The 19852-nt window shown below is 40.6% G+C and overlaps 1 protein-coding gene across 4 annotated transcripts in view; it reads right to left on the bottom strand.

Annotated features, from left to right (window-relative positions):
- pam (peptidylglycine alpha-amidating monooxygenase) overlaps positions 1 to 19852 on the bottom strand; it is a 56884-nt gene that overhangs the window by 28010 nt on the left and 9022 nt on the right. For 3 of the 4 annotated variants that reach the window (XM_077585541.1, XM_077585543.1, XM_077585542.1), the window contains exons 5-13: positions 19441 to 19498; positions 13767 to 13854; positions 12085 to 12176; positions 9231 to 9314; positions 8918 to 8966; positions 7803 to 7870; positions 5158 to 5238; positions 3207 to 3283; positions 946 to 1049 (exon numbers count right to left, since the gene is read on the bottom strand). In XM_077585541.1, coding sequence (XP_077441667.1) covers positions 946 to 1049; positions 3207 to 3283; positions 5158 to 5238; positions 7803 to 7870; positions 8918 to 8966; positions 9231 to 9314; positions 12085 to 12176; positions 13767 to 13854; positions 19441 to 19498 — 701 coding nt within the window. The remainder of the gene's footprint in view (positions 1 to 945; positions 1050 to 3206; positions 3284 to 5157; positions 5239 to 7802; positions 7871 to 8917; positions 8967 to 9230; positions 9315 to 12084; positions 12177 to 13766; positions 13855 to 19440; positions 19499 to 19852) is intronic. The other variant, XM_077585544.1, reaches the window with a different exon arrangement.

Below are 19852 nucleotides of genomic sequence, written 5' to 3'. Positions count from 1 at the left end.
CCCCCACACTTCAATGCAATAGCTCAGGTATGGAACAATCAATGAATTATATTCCAATAACAAAGCATTCTTGTCCAATGATTCTTTGACCTTGTGTAACGTGGCTACGGTTTGTGACACTTTAGATTTTACATATTCTATATGCGCTTTCCATGTTAAATATTCATCAATAATGATACCTTCATTAGTCCTTTCTATTTCCATGCCTTGCACAGTCAGTGTTGCGTCGACATCCAAATCATAAATCTGGTTTTACTAATATTTCTAGACAGTCTGTTACCATTAAACCACTTCATAATATTCTTGAACTCATTCTCTATTACTTGTAATACATTGTATATATTTTTCCCGGCATGAAACAAAGTGGTGTCACCTGCAAACAAAATACATTTTAACAATTTTGAAATGGTTGTAATATCATTCACATAAAAAAGAAAAAGTACTGGCCCCAGAATTGATCTCTGGGGCACCCCACAATTTACATAACTGTGTTTTGATTGCCTACTATTAAATTCAACATATTGTTTTCTATTTTTTAAATAACTGGCAACCCATTGATGTGAGACACCTGGTATACCATATTTAAACAATTTATGATTGATATATATTTAAAAATCACATTGATTTACAGTATATTTAAACATCTTTAGAACACAGGTGAGCTGTGATTGGTCATGACTTGAGCAACTGTGATGTTTTCAGTGGACAACAAGTGGCAAACTGGCCACCCCCTGAATTGGATAAAAGCCTGTAGATTTTGTTGCTTAACTTTCCACAAATGCATAATTTATCAGAATGCTGTGTTTAGACTAGTAGGGTTGCATGGAACATATTGCAAAGAAAAATTTGGGGTTGGCCTCCCCTTTAATAGTAAAATCATAGTTTTATATCTCATGTCCCCATTACAGATGCAATTAATGGAATGGGATTTAGAGCAAAACTTACCCAATGTATGTTTCTTCACTTCTGCCTTCACCAGTGAACATACATCTGGCTGCAAGTGTATCACCACGCTGCACATCCACATCTCGGTTTGTGGGATAGAAAGCCTAAAGAAGGAAGTCTTAGTCATTGGTCTCGTGAAGGGTAGTCACTCGCATTGGCCCAGTCGCCTGTCAAACTGTATAAATATTTGAGCTTGTGCTATTTTACCACAAATATAAGGATTTATGAGGCAAACTTTTTAAGCCACCTTTTGTTATTGATTGGACTTTAAAATGGTCTAAACTGTTTTTTGCCTAATTGATGATGGATCGTATGGCGATGTTGATGGATCATATAGCCATGATAATGATTGTGAACTGGAGATCACAGTACGACATTTTTTCTATATTAAAACCAAACAAGGTACACGCAACGCACAGACAAAGGTTATTATAGTTGACGAACACTAACACACAAACAAAAAGTAACAAAATGAAATAAAAACATGCTTTTAAAAATGTTAAAGTAAAACTATAATCATAGAGAAAATATCCTTATTTTTTGTCTTTGTAAGTTAATATCATGCATGAGCTTTCGGGATCCATTTTAAATACTTTTATTTCAGTATTGCTGTATGTCCGTACAGAAGAAGGAAGGTCAAACAGTCGTTTGAGAATTGTAGTTCACCTTACTTTATGACACAATACTTAGTGATTTTTTTCACTCAACAAATACTCCATATATTAAAACATAAAACTAATACTAAAACTTATAAACGCTACACCAAGGCGAAGAAATAAAAACAATAAATAAAAAATCCAGTACTATTAACTCTTTGACTGCCATGGACGTTAAAAGACGTCAAGTAAAAACCTACGGAGGGCCGCCAATGACGTTAAAAGACGTCATCCAATTTTTTTTTTGGAGCTGTGGTGAAAGTTTCAAGCAGATCTAGTTAGCCTAATGACTATTTTTGGCCCCTAGATGGCAGCAATGACTCTCTTTTGACAAGATTGGGTAGGCGTCAGTAGAAGACGTGAGGCGGAGCTCGAGGGGACAATGGCTGGGGAAGGGAAGAGAACATGGCGACCGGTTGCAAGCAGCTCACGCTCGAGCAGTTTTTTTCAAAGACGAAAAGCATCGACCAACGCTAAAGAGCACATTGATGACGACGATAATCATCATCGATGATGATGATGGTGACTCCGAGGTTGGAAGCATTGACGCGGCAGTAGAAGACGTGAGGCGGTGCTAGATGGCTGAGGAAGCGAACAATGGCGACCGGTTGCAAGCAGCTCACACTTGGGAATTTTTTGCAAAGACGAAAGGCATCGACCAACGCTAAAGAGCACATTGATGACGACGATGATCATCATCGATGATGATGATGGTGACTCCGAGGTTGACGCCGAAGTTGGAAGCGTTGACGCGGCGGCTATGACGGTGAACGTATCAAGGTTCACCGGCTAGCGATGCTAACACCGGAAAACGCGGAGCACAACCGAGCACTTCTGCACAGGCGGACGTTCAATCGGACGACGAAGAGTACCCCGAGTCCAATGCATATTCATCGGAGGAGTGGGTACAGTCTGCTACTTGCTATTCCCCGGAAAAAAAGGCCGTCAAGAAAGTGTAACGTCTGCACGCGAAAGGGACAATTGCAGTGAAACTACTCTGTTGTGCAAATCCTTATCCCTCTCCTTGCACGCAGCGGAGCGTTACAAAAAGAAAAACTGTATTTGAAACATCCACATAATTGTAAATAGTACCACAGTTGCACACATTTGTAAATCGTTTGCGAAATTGTTTTGTCAAATTGTTACACTGTTGAATGGAAATAAACGTATTTTGCAATCTAAAAACACTTTTTCATTGTTGGTGATAGTGTTTTACCGAAGTAAAGCACTATTTAGGTGTTTGTGGCATCATTCATGGACAAAAAGAAGTGTACAATTCACTAGAGTGCATGAAATAATATCGTTTCACAAAAAGCTCTTCTCCGCTTTTTGTTTCAAAGCAGAGCATTTCGGTGAAACTAACCATTTTCTATTGTTGATTACTGAAGAACGGAATAAGGTAGAAACAAAGATGAGATGAAAGATGAGAGTTCAATCTTTCATTTGGTAGTATGTGTGTTTCCATAGTCCAAACACAACATTTTCTGTGGACCTTGAAAGATCAGTCAAAATGCTTAAATCGGCTGGCACTGGCGACATCCCGTTTCTGAAAACGTCTGGCAGTCAAAGAGTTAAAAACCTAGCACAGACATACATGCTGCGTACCTGTGGTAGTTGAGGAGACTGTCTCCCAATCAGGTTCCACTTTCCATTTCGGATCCTGTAGCCACTAACCACTTTTCCTATTGAATATAGGGGAAGTAAATACTCAGGTAAGAGTGGGTGATTCTGGGTAAGCACTTCAAATTTATTTTTGACAGTGGTTAGCAATAAGTAAGCGATGGTGGAACGGACCATTCCCCGGACTTTCGTGAAGGCAGTGTGGCTTCATTCAGTGGGCAAACACTTAGTGGCTATATGAATGTGAGTGTGAAAGGTTGTCTGTGTGTTTATACAGTACAGTATGTGCCCAGTGATAGTCTGGGGACATGTGGTCTTATTAAGAATTTTTTTGGTCTAGTACAGTCCTCAATTTTTGTGTGTGACAACAATCAAAATGTACAATCATCTCTTTGACTCAAACATTCAACTTGTAACCCAGCTTTAGATAAATCAAAGCTTTTTCTTTTCTTTTTTTGAGGAGCGTACTCTGCTATTGAGTATGGTGTACCCCGCTGCCCTACTGCCCGAAGCCGGCTGGGATAGGCTCCAGCACCCCTGTGATACTTGTGAGGAATAAGCAGTTAAGAAAATGGATAGATATTTGCTATTCAATTACGTCATTTCACGAGTAACTTTGTAATGTTGAGGGGCAGTTTTTTCGTGGTTACTCCCAGTGACCTGAAACAAGTGTTTAATTAAATGATAATAATATGACAATTCTGTATAACTGTGGAGTTGTAGGGATGCAGCTATTGAATATTGTAGTATCCTACTGAAAATTCTATCAAATGTATGTTTTATCAAATATATTTTTATTTGATTAAAGAGCAATTATAAATACAAAAAAGAAAACATTTTACTTAACAACCACTTACACTCTAAAAAGAGAATTGTTGAACCAATTTAAGATTAAACAGAATTGTTGACCAACTTAATAAAATAGTGGTAACACACAATTTAATTAATTTAATCCAAAGTGAATATATTAAGTTTAATTAATTATGAGTTCATTAAACTTAATATATTCTCTTTGGATTAATTTACCGGTAATTCAATCGTGTGTTACCACTTGAAACAACTTTATTATGTTGGTCAACAATTTTCTGTTTAATCTTAAATTGGTTCAACAATTCTCTTTTTAGTGTAGTACCCCTTCAAAACTAAATCTACAGTTCTTATTTCTTAAAAAAAAGGCCTTAATGCAACTTCAGTTGAGTAGCAAGCATTTTAGCAAGTGACATTTTACAGTAGGTTAAATTGCTTCATACATCTTCTGCAAAACGTCATACAACAATATTCTACAGCAATATTTAACAAACAAGAAATTCAAATGTCCAGTCTACATAAAGAGTTTCCAATTATTTTTGTGAATATTTATGTGACATAAATGTCTCTCATTACTCCATATTGACAGATATCATCACATTTTGAGGTGCAGTAAACAATGGTCTCGCATTGCCAACTACTACAGCAATCTCAATGAAAATCCAACCTGTGCATGTATCTGATTATGTCCTTTTCATCAAAAAGAGATGTGAATTCACTTGGATGGATTTTTAACTGCTAAATACAAATGTTATCACTGCTCTCCATTGTAAATCCTTTGCCTGCCTCGGTCACGTGACGTCCGGAGATACTTCTTTCACCACTGCCATCTACCTATTTTTTTACGCTTGACGTTTGCAACAAAGCCATTTGTTAATGAATGAAATACTAAAATGCATTTGGCTTGTGCCCTCATTGGGAAGTGACTTGACATATGCCAAAAAATTATTTGAAACAGTGGATCAAGGCATCAGTTCATTGGTCTAATATCCAACAATTAAATAACATCCGCATCAACACTAAATGACTGCATTCACAACATTGGGGAGACCTCTACATCCCTTCTTATTGCTTCTAACATTAAATGTTGGTGTGTTTATGTGTATATTATTTAAACATGTTGGCTCACCCAGACGATGTGTGTGGGTCCTAAAGGCAAATGGGTAAATTGGGTAGGAGGTGTAGTCACAGGCGATGTCCGCATTTGTAACTATCAAGATAAACAGACAGCAAGTTACAACAGGGTCAACTTTCCATACAAACAAACAAATATATAATGAGCTTGAAAGGAGTTTTTTGATTTGTCCTATTTTTTTAAAGATCCCAAGCCATCAAAAATGTTCCCATTGTTTTATGCATAATCTATGTCAAAATGAGTCAGTGACATGATTTTGTTTGAGATCTATGCAGTTTGTCAATTGTTTGCAATAGGTGATAAAAGGCAAAACGAGTCGATCTGGTTTTGGCGTCATTGCGATCTAGATGTGACACGAATAGTACCTGCCCATTTCTTGACTGATACAGGTCCACACAACCATAGAGAAGTTAAGAAATAAACTGCTTCAGTTTACTTTTGGAGAAACTCCCAAGCTCTTCAGAACCAAAATTGTGCTCTGTCAGGGCACTTTTCTTGGAGAGTAGCTTCCTAATCGTAAGCTTTTCATTCACATTAAAATTACAGTTGAGGGGCTTAAGCGATACAGCCACACATACACAGTCATTGTTCAGTTCGCCACAGAGTTCTCTGTGGGTGGCCGTGGGCATCACCATGGAGGTGGATTTAAAAAAAAAACAAAAAAAACCATGGGAGGCCACAATTGGCAGCTACCAATCAGAAGAAAGCAGTTTTCCATATCAAATTAAGGAGACCAGCGACCCAATCGGTGCATAGCTTGTTTACAGCATTAATATTAATGAGAAAATGGCCCATTCAAAGTGACAGCCACATGAGACCAACTAAAGTAGCTTAAAAAACGCCATTATGGTCATTTCCAACCCAAATTACCTTGCAAACTTTATAAAAAGAAAGATCAAAGATTATGAAACTTACAAAAAAAAAAAAAAGGTAATGGCATGGGACCTTTAACTACCACAATAATAAATTACCCTCAGAATATTATTTACCAATGCATAAATATCCTGATGTTGAGTTAACACACACAAACAGTGGTCAGACAAAAATGGGTACACCCCAACTGAGTTTTCTTTTAGAATTACTACCATCTATGGCAAAGCCACTGTACTATAAAATACTTCCACAAATGTGAGTCATTAATTCTATGTAAAATCTGTCAACATGCAGACAGAAAAATGTGGATTATTTTCCCAATTATTATTTTTTTCCCAGATATTGATATAATTTCAATCACAAGTTTGTTAATTTTAGAATACTTCGTCTCAGCTTTTGTTTTCTCCAGTCCCATGATTGAACTATAGCAGAGTTTTTTTGTAAACAAAAGGACATTGATTTTTTATATCCTGTCACTGGTATAGCGCATTACAGTGCATCTGTTTGTGCTGTTCAAAAAAACAAGTGCACTGAGTGAAGATTAACACTGCTATGTTACCATGTCAAATTCTCGTGCTAGCCGCGGGCTAGCTAGCCACTAAATAGTAGGCTGCCATATGCTTGTCAATTATAGTGCTATATATTTTGTTCAAATGTAGAGTTACGGTTTATGTTTGACATCAAATGTCAATTAATCACTGGTTAATTCTCACTTTTATTCGGCGTGTATTTGTAAAATTTTTGTTTTGAAACTAGACCCAATATAACCAACGTCAAAGAATGAATTATGGTCAAATTCTGAGGTACTATTGTTACAATAACTCATTACCAGTACGACCTTGTAAAAAACTACTCTTACATGATGCTGTGTGCACAGCTTTACTAAGTTATTCTCAGACCAATGATTTGCAACTGGACTGTTGTGTTTGTCTTAAAAGACGTTTCTTCATTGTTTAATCAGTTCATGCAACAAGGCTAGTTAGGACAGCACTAGCTTGGGTTTGATGTGGAAACTCAATTAGGCTCCAAGTTAGGGGTGTGCGCCAAACCACAAATGGTATTATTCTTTTGGAATGCAAAATGGTAGGCCACTGTTCGTCAACAAGAGTCATTAGGTGACGCATGAACTGATTTAACTTGCTCAGGTTGGAGGCCAAATGTTTTCTCAACAACTAGTTGCGATTGATTCAATGCCTTGAGAATAAAATGACCTGGATGAATACGAATATTCACAGGCATCTTTAACGTGTTACCTTTGTACATTACAGTAATTTCTGGACTACAAGCTGCTACTTTTTTCACTTGCATTCGACCCTGCGGCTAATACAAAGGTGCGGCTTATCCATCAGATCACAAAGGGGCGCACTATAAAGGAAGCGTAAGAGCATCAGGCAGAGCAAAACGAACCAAGTGAGCCCAAATACAGTAGGAGAGAGAACGAGAGCGAGACAATTTGCGCCTTCATTATGGAAAAGAAAGTAGCGGGAACCCGGTGCAGTAACATTAAAACACCTGCGGCTTACAGTCGGGTACGGCTTATGTGTGTAACAAACTCGAGTATTCTCCGAATTTTGCTAGCGCAGCTTATAGTCAGGTGCGCCTTATAGTCCAGAAATTACTGTACGTTGTGTATCACAAAAGCACATATTTGAATAAAGTAGCAGTAGATTGGTGAAAAGCACATTGCATGTTTTTGTATTGGAAAATGTGATGTATACAAGTGGAATTTATTTACTTTTCCTCATCATACATGAAATATCGGCTACCTCTATTTCCTGGCTTGATAACAGTGTCCATGGACATGAGCAGATATATACCAGCAATGAATGGCTGCCTGCAAAAGAAAATAGCAATTGAATCAGTTAGAGGTTACAATAACTGATCTGATAAAATATTTATATAGCACCAGTTGATGAAAGAAAGCTGTAAAGAGCAACTCCAAAACAAATGGGAGTGACATCAGCAACAACCAGAGGGCAGGAGTGAAGGTATCACAATCCACTGTTTGCATTAAGAGTTAAAATTTATGCTATCTTGTAAGTTGTGTATCAGTGAACACGAATCAATGAAGTCATGATGATAATCATTTCAATTAGGACATACGGTCTGTATATTAGTCATAGATACATCCTTATTTGCATAAGTATAATTCATTCCATGTATTTATGCCCTAGAAATAAACATGGTATGCAGTGCCAATTACAGTATGAAATGCACAAAACTCCAACAGACAAAATAAGCTTAATTCTTTAATTAATTTTCCGCTTAAAGTAACAAAAGAAGAGGGTGGTGCCTTCTGAATTTGCATATCTCAATTGTAAGAGTCACCGTCCCCTTTGTCTCTTCCTCTTCCCGCTCTCGCAACAACTTTCTCTCCTACTTTGGTTCTGACCATTCTTCTTTCGTTCCATTTCTTTGAATGTGTGCCAAGCACATCAATCTTGCAGTCCTGCCATCTCAACAAGCGACAGGCCAATAGCGATGATAATGCCCTGATATTTGTCTGCCAGGCTGGATACCCAACCAAATGCGCGCTGAGAGCATTCCGCCTCCTATCACTGCTGCAGACCACAATTGGAGAAGTTGTGACTCACAACTCTGAGTGGGCCGCCAGACCACATGTTCGGTTTTCTTTTATTTTTCAAATGTTTTCTTGATCTCCTTTCCCTTTAAGCGCCCCCCAGCAGTCCAAAACACACAAGACTTTGCTGCAAATGTGTAAGTGCTGCTCTACAAGAATTAGGCAGAGCATTCAAAGTTGGTGCATATGAGACTTCGGTAGTAATCTCCAAGTAGCGACTTTAATTTAGTGGCCATCTTATTGAATGCAACAAAGATTACAATACAGTTTGGAAAACATACTAATAAAAAAAATACGCACGGGGTGGATGTTATTCTTAAAGTGAGACCTGAGCAATCTTTGTGATGATCTATAGAAGGGGGAAAAAAGAAACAATTACTGAAAAATAAATAGCAAACAAATATAAATATACATGTCAAATAGTTATGTTTTTAGATTTTACTTTGTACAGATGAAATGAATAAACCAAAAACAGAATGTTGTAATACTTTAGTGTTATAACAGAAAAGGAAAGAAGGAAGGAAATTAGTCATGTACTTCGTACATCTACAACAAAGTGTAAGATACTTTGAGTCCACAGTTTTTGCCAGCATGTTAAAATTTGAGTACTTACCTCGGAAAACACTGACATCTCCATAATGTATCTGTAGCACAAAGTAAGACATTCCTGAATTCCGTCCAACTTCAAACCCAACATCTATTGAGAAACAGGGACAAAATAAAAATTGAGGAAAGCAGAATGTGGTTAATGGTCAAAAACAGAGGGTGCAAAGACATTAACTGGAGCTTGTGTTGCTTCAGGCTAGAGCTGCACGATAAATCTAAATCTAATGGTCATCGAGGTTTGACCTAGTGCAATAATCTAATCGCAAAACAGTGCGGTTTTGTATAGTTTTTCTTTTTTTTTCCCCCCCTTTGCCATTTGAGTGATAGCTGTATTAGCCAACCAGAATTGTCGATGCTCGGGTCTTAATGGCGTTGGCCAATCAGCATTGTTGGCTTATACATGTCAATATGCGCTCCAATGCCTACGATTAGCACAGCGCGACCATAACAACACTCAATATGCACCTCGAGGTTTGCTGTGACTGCTGCGTACCAAAGTGGATTTAATGGCATAAGGAACTTCTGTCGCTACAAAGGCGGAGAGGGAACAGCTCGTGCCAAAGAAGGCCGGTACGTCTATTATTTGGACGTACTTTGGATTCGACAAAAATGATGTAAATCAAAAGAAAAGCGCCAGATGCTAAATTAGCTACCGCAAGCTAGTAGCCAGATCCAGAGGCAACACGACCAACTTTGCTTAGCACGCGAATGGCCGCTAGTTGTTGCCTCCCCTTCATCTGTCTTTTTCAAACCTTTTTGACAGACTTCATAATTAGTATGAAGCCTGATAACTCGACTTCAGAATGAAGTCGGTGGTGGTTCTTTAGTATGAAGCCTGTCACACAGGTTCGTAAAAGACTGATGAAGGGGAGGCAACAACTAGCGGCAAACACTACTGCACTATTTTTACACTTTATATTCTGATTTCTTTAATCTTGCAGAAGCATTTTTTTGTTCTTGTTCCTAAAATTTGTGAAATACAGGATAGTTTTGTAATGATTCAGAAAAAGGGTGTACGTGTAGAATTATCATTATATTAGTACTTGATCCGGTTCATCTAATCAGCTTTTCTTTAATATAAAATAAATGTGTGTAATATTTAGACCTCAGAGTTTTGCACTGTTTCTACAAGGGAGAAGAGAGTTTTGTCATGAGTATTGAGTTTTGTCATGAGTATTGTATATTATAATCTTACCATAGCCTGAGCCTTAATGTATTGTTTTTATTGGTAAGTTATTTGATTCAGAAGCATAATGTAGGTCAAAGCTCCCCCCTTAGCATATTCACCAGAAGTACTGTACTTGTACTTTTAATCAAATAGTGACATTATAGTATTGCATTGCTATAATATTGATAAAAATTACTTGTCTGAAACTAAACTGGCTCACAACTGTAGCATTTTAATGTGTAAAATACAAAAATCACAAATCAAATCGCATTTGCAATATTGGTCTGAAAAACCGCAAGCAGCCCTACTAGGGCAAGGTCGTCTCACCACAGACTGTCTTGCCATATAAGCATTCAACGCAAAATCTCACTTTGCATTGAAATTGTTATTCAAGCAGTAGGAATCGAATTAGTTTCATTTAAAAGGGAGAAATAAGACATATTACATTTGGCTTCTCTGGATAATGGCTGTACGCAAGAATTACTGTAAGACACTTGAGAGTTGACCTGAGCTTAGCCACTAATGTCGCTTTTCCATTACAGATTACAGAACAGCTTTACACCATACCACATTGGCCTCGCCTCCGTTGCTTTTTCATTTAGACAGGCACGAATTGTGCAAACCTACACTTCACAGAAAACACTCACAGCGTGTGTGGTTTTGCCGTAATATTCTTGTTTTTACGGCTTATCAAAATAAGGATTGTCATTGTGCAAAGTACAGCTCATGAAATGCACAAAAGCTTGCACATATAGACAAAAAATCAATTTCCAAGTTTAAGCCAGCGAGACAACGACCCACTGGCTTGCCACCATCAAGACAAAAGTACAGTAAATAGTACATATGAATTGTGTTTTACAACAATACATACATAAACCATAATACAGTTACTGTGCCCAACAAAAAGAATGCTATTGATTCTCTGATCCTGCTTGCCAGTAGTGATATAAATACACAAATTAAAAAGTTTCATCATCCTGCCAATTTTTTTTAAAAATTAATACATTTTGGAAGCATTTCCCCCCCCCCCCCTTACACCACCAATGGCAGTGTAACTTTAAAGGGATACTTGACTCACTGAGCCATTTTCAGCAGTAAAAAGTTAATATTTTTATCCAGAATTAATTTGATAACTACGTTATTTTTCATGTACAATTAATACCTTTAAAAAAAAACATTTTCCACTTGCTGTCGGCTGAAGATGACATCACCTGTGCTGAGATCACAGCTCACCTGTTTTCTGGGTTTGATCAGCAAACTGAGCCATGATTGGTCATTACCTGTTTCCTCAGCACAGGTGATGTCATCTTCAGTACTGTGTAGAAAACTGTACGAATCTTGTTTGCTTTGGGAATTGAAGATATTTAACGTACAGTATAGTGATTACTGAAGAAAGAAAGATACACTATAAGGGAAGGAAAACAAATATACTGTATGGTTATGAAAGGTTTTGGGGGGAAAAAAATCATACAAAGCATTTGGACAGGTGCCTCTTATTGATATCCACCAATTATATAGAATGGGAGAAAGAGGTGGCCGACAATTGGACAATAAATGAAAATGCATGTAAAGTCTCAAGCGAGCCTTTACCAAAGTCAAATTCAAATTGCTTCTCATGTCAGCTAGTGACATACTTTGTTAGGGTAGGACTCAGCTACATTGCTGACCTGGAAACATGCCTACTAAAACATACCTTTTGGTAGGTTGGTTGGTGGTGCGTTTCGAGCCCAAGCATACAAAATGGATGTTCCATCCCCACAAGTACCCCGTGAACTGCCACAGTCCCTTGGGTAAAAAATGTCACGGTCAGTAATTTTAGAGACAGTGCATTGCATAGCAGCACCAGAAATAGACTCGTACAACAATCTGCTGCAGTTTTAGAACCAGAAATGTTGATAGTTACCCTTACGTAAAAATCCACAATGATCCCTGAAATATCTTGAAAATGATTGAAAATCAAGCAGTTTTTGGTGTTGTTGCCCAAATTAATTATTAAAAAAGTGAAAATGAAATTGGCCTAGACAAAATTTATGGTAGCCCAGGCCTTTAGACTAACTTTTTGCAGCCAGCCTTTTTTCTTTTTTGACCGCTTCAGATTTAACACCGCAGGTTTAATCTTATTACACATTTTTTTAATTTTCTGTATTTTAGAGTATATATAACTGTTTTTGTCAGCATCTGCGATGACTCCTATAAATTAGGCGCATGGGGCGTAATTGCTGTATATAGGGTTCACGTTCAAGCCAATTTTCTTGTGAAATATTACAGTATTTCGTACTTCAACTTTAAATGGAAGCTTTTCCTTTGCTAACATGTGGACAACGTTAAACTTGAGAATCATTTCGATCTAATCTGATGATCCGTTTGCCTCTGAAAGGCAGTAGGGAGAGGAGCCACTTCTGCAGTGCATTTGTTGCGGCATATTCTATGTTTCGTCAATGAGTTGTGTTTTTTCAGTGACTGAAATTGGAATGCATTAAATTGGGCCATAACTTAAGATTTTTCACAAAGAAGTAAGTAATAGTTGTATGATAGTTTTGATTTTAGCATCCGTGGCTTTTTCCACTCGCAATCTTCCAGGCTGGCCAAGCGTCTCATCTCTCTAACAGCGTAAAGCGCTTTTTCAAGTGTACGACACACAAACACGCATGCTTACAGTGATGCATTAATTTTTTTACAGTGTTCAATAAAGTTAAAAACGTACAGAAATATCTGGACCACATCCAATCAGAAGGGGTTCCTGCCCTTCACTCTCTCTGATGGTTGAGTCCATGAGATGTGTGTCCATTGCCAAACTGAAGTTAGGCTTTCATTCAATGCCGAGAGCCTTTTTTTCCTCCTATTTCGGGTTTGGTTGTACTGGTGCAACCTCAGATTTTTTTTCAGTTGCACCATTGTGAAATTAGGGAGTCTGGGCACCTATAATGGGTGCACTCTAGAGCCCTGTAGCCTTAAATCAGTATTTTATTGCACAACCGATTCTTTATTGCACCATATATCTTGTTATTTGACAAAATGCCTATTGTGAGCTGCTAAGCTTCTGGGAGGAAGTCCTTTGGACAGATGAGACAAAACTCAAGCTTTTTGGGAAGTCATCTCAGCTGTTTTGCATGTGAGATTATATTATGTATAATGTATAATATAATATGATTATATTAAGTGTGAGAGGGAGAGGGACCATTTTCTGGCAATGTAAGTGCATGGTTTGATAAAAGAGTAGTAGATTAGTGCATAAGTGTAAGTGTAAACAACCAGTCGAGATGGAGGTTCTTAAATAACTAGCTAGATAGTCAAAAATAGTTCAGCCATAATAATGATAAGAATATGCAATTTTCATGTGTTTACATGAAAAACAAGCATCAAATTAGGTATTACCAGTAGTTGGTGGTGGAGACAGGAGAATTGCAGCCAAACAGCAGCATGTGATGGACTGTGCTCATACTAGCCTGGGGTATGAAGTCCACTGAGAAAGAAAAGCATTTGGTTAGAAAATGTAACAGGGTTCAAAATGTCTATAATAAAGTATGGCGTAGCTGAAGGATTTTGTGGCGTTCTCATCCAAAATGAGGGTGTTTTAAACTCACTTGCAATTTAAATTTGCTTATTTTGCTTTGACAAGTTATTTTTACTTAAAATTAAATTGTCAAACAAGATCATTGTGCTTATTTTAAGACAGTTATTACTTAATTGTCTTATTTGATCATGCAGTCTTGGCATTGAGTGTTTTTGAGCCAGTTTTAAGTAATGTGAGGCTTAAAACAAGCATTTTCCACATTTTAAGATGACAAATAACCAACATCAAAGGCCCTGAACTGGGGTTTCATAAATTGAAGATTTTGCATAATCTAGTAATAAGTAATCTAGTCTAGTAGTAATTGGGTTTATTTCATCATATTTACTATGGTCGTCTTTCCTTTTTCCAGTAAATAGAGTACCAGCTTAGTGGTCTAGTGGTAGAGTGGTTTTGGGTTCAATACCTGGCTGGGTCATACAAAAGGCAATGAAAATGGGGACGTGGTACCTCCCTGCTTGACACTCAGGCAAAGTTATCCAAGCATAAAAAAATACTTGTGTATTTTAACAAAATAGTTCCATTTATTACAGCTTAAAAAAAGTCAACATTACTTGTTTTTAGTCTAAAAATACTATTTTCAAGACCACTGTTGTTGATAAGGGCCTAGTATTATTTTTCTTATTTTTCAAAATCTTACATTAATAAATGTAAAAAAATATATATTTCTTAAATTTTCTACTGTTGTATACATCCTGTCTCACACAGAGGATGGCCACCCAGGCCCCTCCCCTAAGCAAATAAATTCTAATAATAGCTGCTTTCTCCATCATAATCACATTTTACTCATCAACAATAGTATTAATAATAATTATAGAAAAATACAATCCTTCAAACTGGAATATCCCTGCATGCTCAGGTAATGCATGCTTGATAAGCCTATAACGCTCTTCTAAATAGAGGCATTTGGGGCGAAAATGCTAAGAATGTGACGTCATGTGCACTCCCATCTCCAGGTAAAGTTTCAATTTCTTTTCTTTATTCACTTCCACATTGTTGTTTTAATTTCTTTTTTTGCGTGATTTGAATGTATTGCTGGAATGCAAAACATAAAAAATAAAATAAAAATATAAGTTGCCACTTCTGCGCCATACCGCGTAGAAGAAGTGCTCACCCTGAGACACTGAGATAAATAACACGACTGCAAGTCTTACATTGATGAGTATGGAATCTGCCGGGAGTAAGAAAAGGACGCGGTCGAGCACAGCTGGCACGGACCCGCCAAAATAGAAGAAAGGAGAAGTTTTATCCAGCACTACAAAACGAGCCCAAAAATAATCTGATAGACGCAGAAGCCGCAGACAGAGGACTCGTGTAAACATCGGAGCAGTGACAGTGACAGATGGCTTCCTTACTGAGAAGTTAAGATATGATAACAAACGTGAAAGTAATTTCTACACAATAATGAGGACAAATGAAGTTGGAAACCAAAAGCTAATATTGCTTATGAGCGTTGTAAATCTGATTTATAGGACACAATCTGTGTATGGCTGATACATAAGTGTTCCTGTGTTGCATATTCTGTTGTCTGCATCGCATGTCTCGCAGGGAGAACTGACTCATAGCTACGTGTTGTTGTTAGCCCGTCCGTCTTCTTCCGCTTATTCGGGGTCGGGTCGCGGGGGCAGCAGCTTTAGCAGGGAAGCCCAGACTTCCCTCTTCCCAGCCACTTCAGCCAGCTCATCCGACGGGACCCCAAGGCGTTCCCAGGACAGCCGAGAGACATAGTCTCTCCAGAGTGTCCTGGGTCGTCCCCGGGGCCTCCTTCCGGTAGGACATGCCCGGAACACCTCCCCAGGGAGGCGTCCAGGAGGCATCCGAACCAGATGCCCGAGCCACCTCAACTGGTTCCTCTCAACGTGGAGGAGCAGCGACTCGACGCTGAGTCCCTCTCGGATGACCGAGCTTCTCACCCTATCTCTAAGGGAGAGCCCGGCTACCCTGCGGAGGAAACACATTTCAGCCGCTTGTATCCGGGTTCTTGTTCTTTGGGTCACGACCCACAGCTCGTGACCATAGGTGAGGGCAGGAACGTAGATTGACCGGTAAATCGAGAGCTTTGCCTTTCGGCTCAGCTCCTTCTTCACCACAACGGACCGATACAGCGTCTGCATCATTGCAGACGCTGCACCGATCCGCCTGTCGAACTCCCGCTCTAACCTACCCTCACTCGTGAACAAGACCCCAAGATACTTGAACTCCTCCACTTGGGGCAGGACCTCCTCCCCGACCCGGAGAGGGCACTCCACCCTTTTCCGACTGAGGATTTGGAGGTGCTGATCCTCATCCCAACCGCTTCACACTCGGCTGTGAACGGCTCCAGTGAGAGCTGGAGGTCATGGCTTGAAGAAGCCAACAGCACCACATCATCTGCAAAAAGCAGAGATGCAATGCTGAGGCCACCAAACCGGTCCCCCTCAACGCCTCGGCTTCGCCTAGAAATTCTGTCCATAAAAGTTATGAACAGAATCGGTGACAAAGGGCAACCTTGGCAGAGTCCAACCCTCACAGGAAACAAATTCGACTTACTGCCGGCAATGCGGACCAGACTCTGACATCGGTCGTAAGGGACCGAATAGCCCGTATCAGGGGGCTCGGTAACCCATACTCCCAAAGCACCCCCCACAGAACTCCCCGAGGGACACGGTCAAACGCCTTCTCCAAGTCCACAAAGCACATGTGGACTGGTTGGGCGAATTCTCACGCACCCTCGAGGACCCTGCTGAGGGTGTAGAGCTGGTCCACTGTTCCACGGCCGGGACGAAAACCACACTGCTCCTCCTGGATCCGAGATTCGACCTCCCGACGGACCCTCCTCTCCAGCACCCCTGAATAGACCTTACCTGGGAGGCTGAGGAGTGTGATCTCTCTAAAGTTGGAACACAACCTCCGGTCCCCCTTCTTAAAAAGGGGAACCACCACCCCGGTCTGCCAATCCAGAGGCACCGTCCCCGATGTCCACGCGATGCTGCAGAGACGTGTCAACCACGACAGCCCCACAACATCCAGAGCCTTTAGCAATTCCGGGCGGATCTCATCCACCCCCGAGGCCCTGCCATCGAGAAGCTTTCCAACCACCTCGGCGACTTCGACCCCAGAGATAAGGGAGCCCACCTCAGAGTCCCCAGACCCTGCTTCCTCAAAGGAAGGCGTGTTGGTGGAATTGAGGAGGTCTTCGAAGTACTCTCCCCACCGGTTCACGACGTCCCGAGTCGAGGTCAACAGCACCCCGTATCCACTATACACAGTGTTAACGGTGCACTGCTTTCCTCTCCTGAGACGCCGGATGGTGGACCAGAATTTCCTCGAAGCCGTCCGGAAGTCGTTTTCCATGGCCTCACCGAACTCCTCCCATGTCCGAGTTTTTGCCTCAGCGACCGCCAAAGCCGCATTCCGCTTGGCCAGCCGGTACCCGTCAGCAGCCTCCGGAGTCCCACAAGCCAAAAAGGCCCGATAGGACTCCTTCTTCAGCTTGACGGCATCCCTTACCGCTGGTGTCCACCAGCGGGTTCGAGGATTGCCGCCACGACAGGCATCAACCACCTTACGGCCACAGCTCTGATCGGCCGCCTCAACAATTGAAGCGCGGAACATGGTCCACTCGGACTCAATGTCCCCCGCCTCCCCCGGGACAATGGAGAAGCTCTGCCGGAGATGGGCGTTGAAACTCTTTCTGACAGGGGGTTCTGCCAGACGTTCCCAGCAGACCCTCACAGTACGTTTGGGCCTGCCTGGTCGGACCGGCATCTTACCCCGCCATCGGAGCCAACACACCACCAGGTGGTGATCAGTTGACAGCTCCGCCCCTCTCTTAACCCGAGTGTCCAACACATACGGCTGCAAGTCCGATGACACGACTACAAAGTCGATCATCGAACTACGGCCTAGGGTGTCCTGGTGCCAGGTGCACATATGGACACTCGGGTTTCGATCGGGGGGGCTATTCCTCCCAATCACGCCCCTCCAGGTCTCACTGTCATTGCCCACGTGAGCGTTGAAGTCCCCCAGTAGAACGAGGGAGTCCCCAGGGGGTGCGCTCTCCAGCACACCCTCCAAGGACTCCAGAAAGGGTGGGTACTCTGAGCTGCTGTTTGGTGCATAAGCACAAACAACAGTCATGACCCGTCCCCCCACCCGAAGGCGGAGGGAGGCTACCCTCTCATTCACAGGGGTAAACCCCAACGTACAGGCGGCTAGCTGGGGGGCAATGAGTATGCCCACACCTGCTCTGCGCCTCTCACCGTGGGCAACTCCAGAGTGGAAGAGGGTCCAGCCGCTCGCTTTCGAGCCCCACCTCCAGGCCTAGCTCCAGAGGGGGGCCCCGGTGACCCACGTCCGGGTAAGGGAAACGAAGATCCAAGGTTTGTGTTCATCATTGGGGTCGTTTGAGCCATGCTTTGTCTGGTCCCTCACCTAGGACCTGTTTGCCTTGGGTGGCCCTACCAGGGGCATGAAGCCCCGGACAACATAGCTCCCAGGCTCATTGGGACACGCAAACCCCTCCACCACGATAAGGTGATAACTTGTTGTTAGCTCGTGTGCTAATTCAGCTCGCAAGTTTAGTTTCTTGTTTTCGGCGTCGACCGCGGCCAACAGTTGCTACTAGCCGGTTAAGTGAATACAAATGAAAAGGGGAGATTACCAACCAAGTTTGCTGGCAGCATTCTTGTGAGACGTCACAGTATTGTTCGCAACTTCAGCATCTTTCCAGTCAACAGTTTATACAAACAGAACAAACACATGTTTCCAATGCGTTCAAGAATACGTTTGAAATAAAGCCTTCATTTTTAGTTGCTTGATTTGAAGTATTATGATGAACAAATGAATTAGAGCTTTATTGAGTATTTGAACTACAGTATCATGGCCTAAAATAATACTAGATAATAATAAATTTCTTGCAAGCAACCGCACTATATCACAGTATAAAATTTGATTATCTGTGCAAGCAATTTATTCAGAATTGCTCTATCATTGTCTTATTATTATCTTTCTATAATTCTATCAGTTGAAATAATCTTTGCTAGTCTGTAAATAGTGGCCTCTTGCCAGAGGAGTTTCTGTTCGCTCGTGCTCATACAGGCCTGCGCAGCTCATGCACAACTCACGAGCATCATGGAGGCTGGTTCAGGTTGCATTTACACTTTAGTCCAGAGGTGACAGTCGTGTGTAAAAAGTTTCAACTCGATTAATGCAGCTTTAAGGTTTAATGAATTGAAATCTCATTGTCTTACAACAGTCGAGTCATTTTTACTGACAATTAAGTCACTTATAGTCACTGACATGACTATTTTTGATTTGATTTTATGATTTTCACATCAACGTTGTCATATATTAGATAACCTGTTGCATTGTTGCTATAATTTGTAATACATTTGGATTACAACAAAGATAACATACGGTAAGTCAACCAGTAGAACTTGCAACACATTTGCAAAAAGAGCATTTTTTGAATAGGTGCTTGATAAAAATGATACTCACCGACATATGCAGCATGACTAGTTGGCACACGAAATGCCATGCATAGGTAAGTGTCCGACTAAAACAATAAAAAAACGATTTTAGAAATACAGAATTTCCAGTAATAGTCTTCAATAAAACCTAATTTAGTTTAAGTGGCTGTTACTGATGTATGTATGTGTGTGTATATATATATATATATATATATAAATGATCAGCTGCGGCGTGTACCGTCGTGTGACCCAAGGCACCTAGTGTGGTGCATTACTTAATTGCAGATGAACGTAATGTTTCTGTAAATCACTAGTTTTGTAAAGTGTTACTCCAAACACTGCCAATAAAACACAAATACAACAACAAAGTGTTGTTCTGGCCACATGACATGAGTGAAGTGGTTTGAAAGCAGCCTAACACTTGAATCATCGAATCAATT

Source organism: Vanacampus margaritifer, chromosome 14 (genome assembly GCF_051991255.1).
Source record: "Vanacampus margaritifer isolate UIUO_Vmar chromosome 14, RoL_Vmar_1.0, whole genome shotgun sequence".
Classification (NCBI taxonomy): Eukaryota; Metazoa; Chordata; class Actinopteri; order Syngnathiformes; family Syngnathidae; genus Vanacampus; species Vanacampus margaritifer.
Note: the sequence above shows the minus strand (reverse complement) of the source record. Positions and strands in the feature narration are given on the sequence as shown.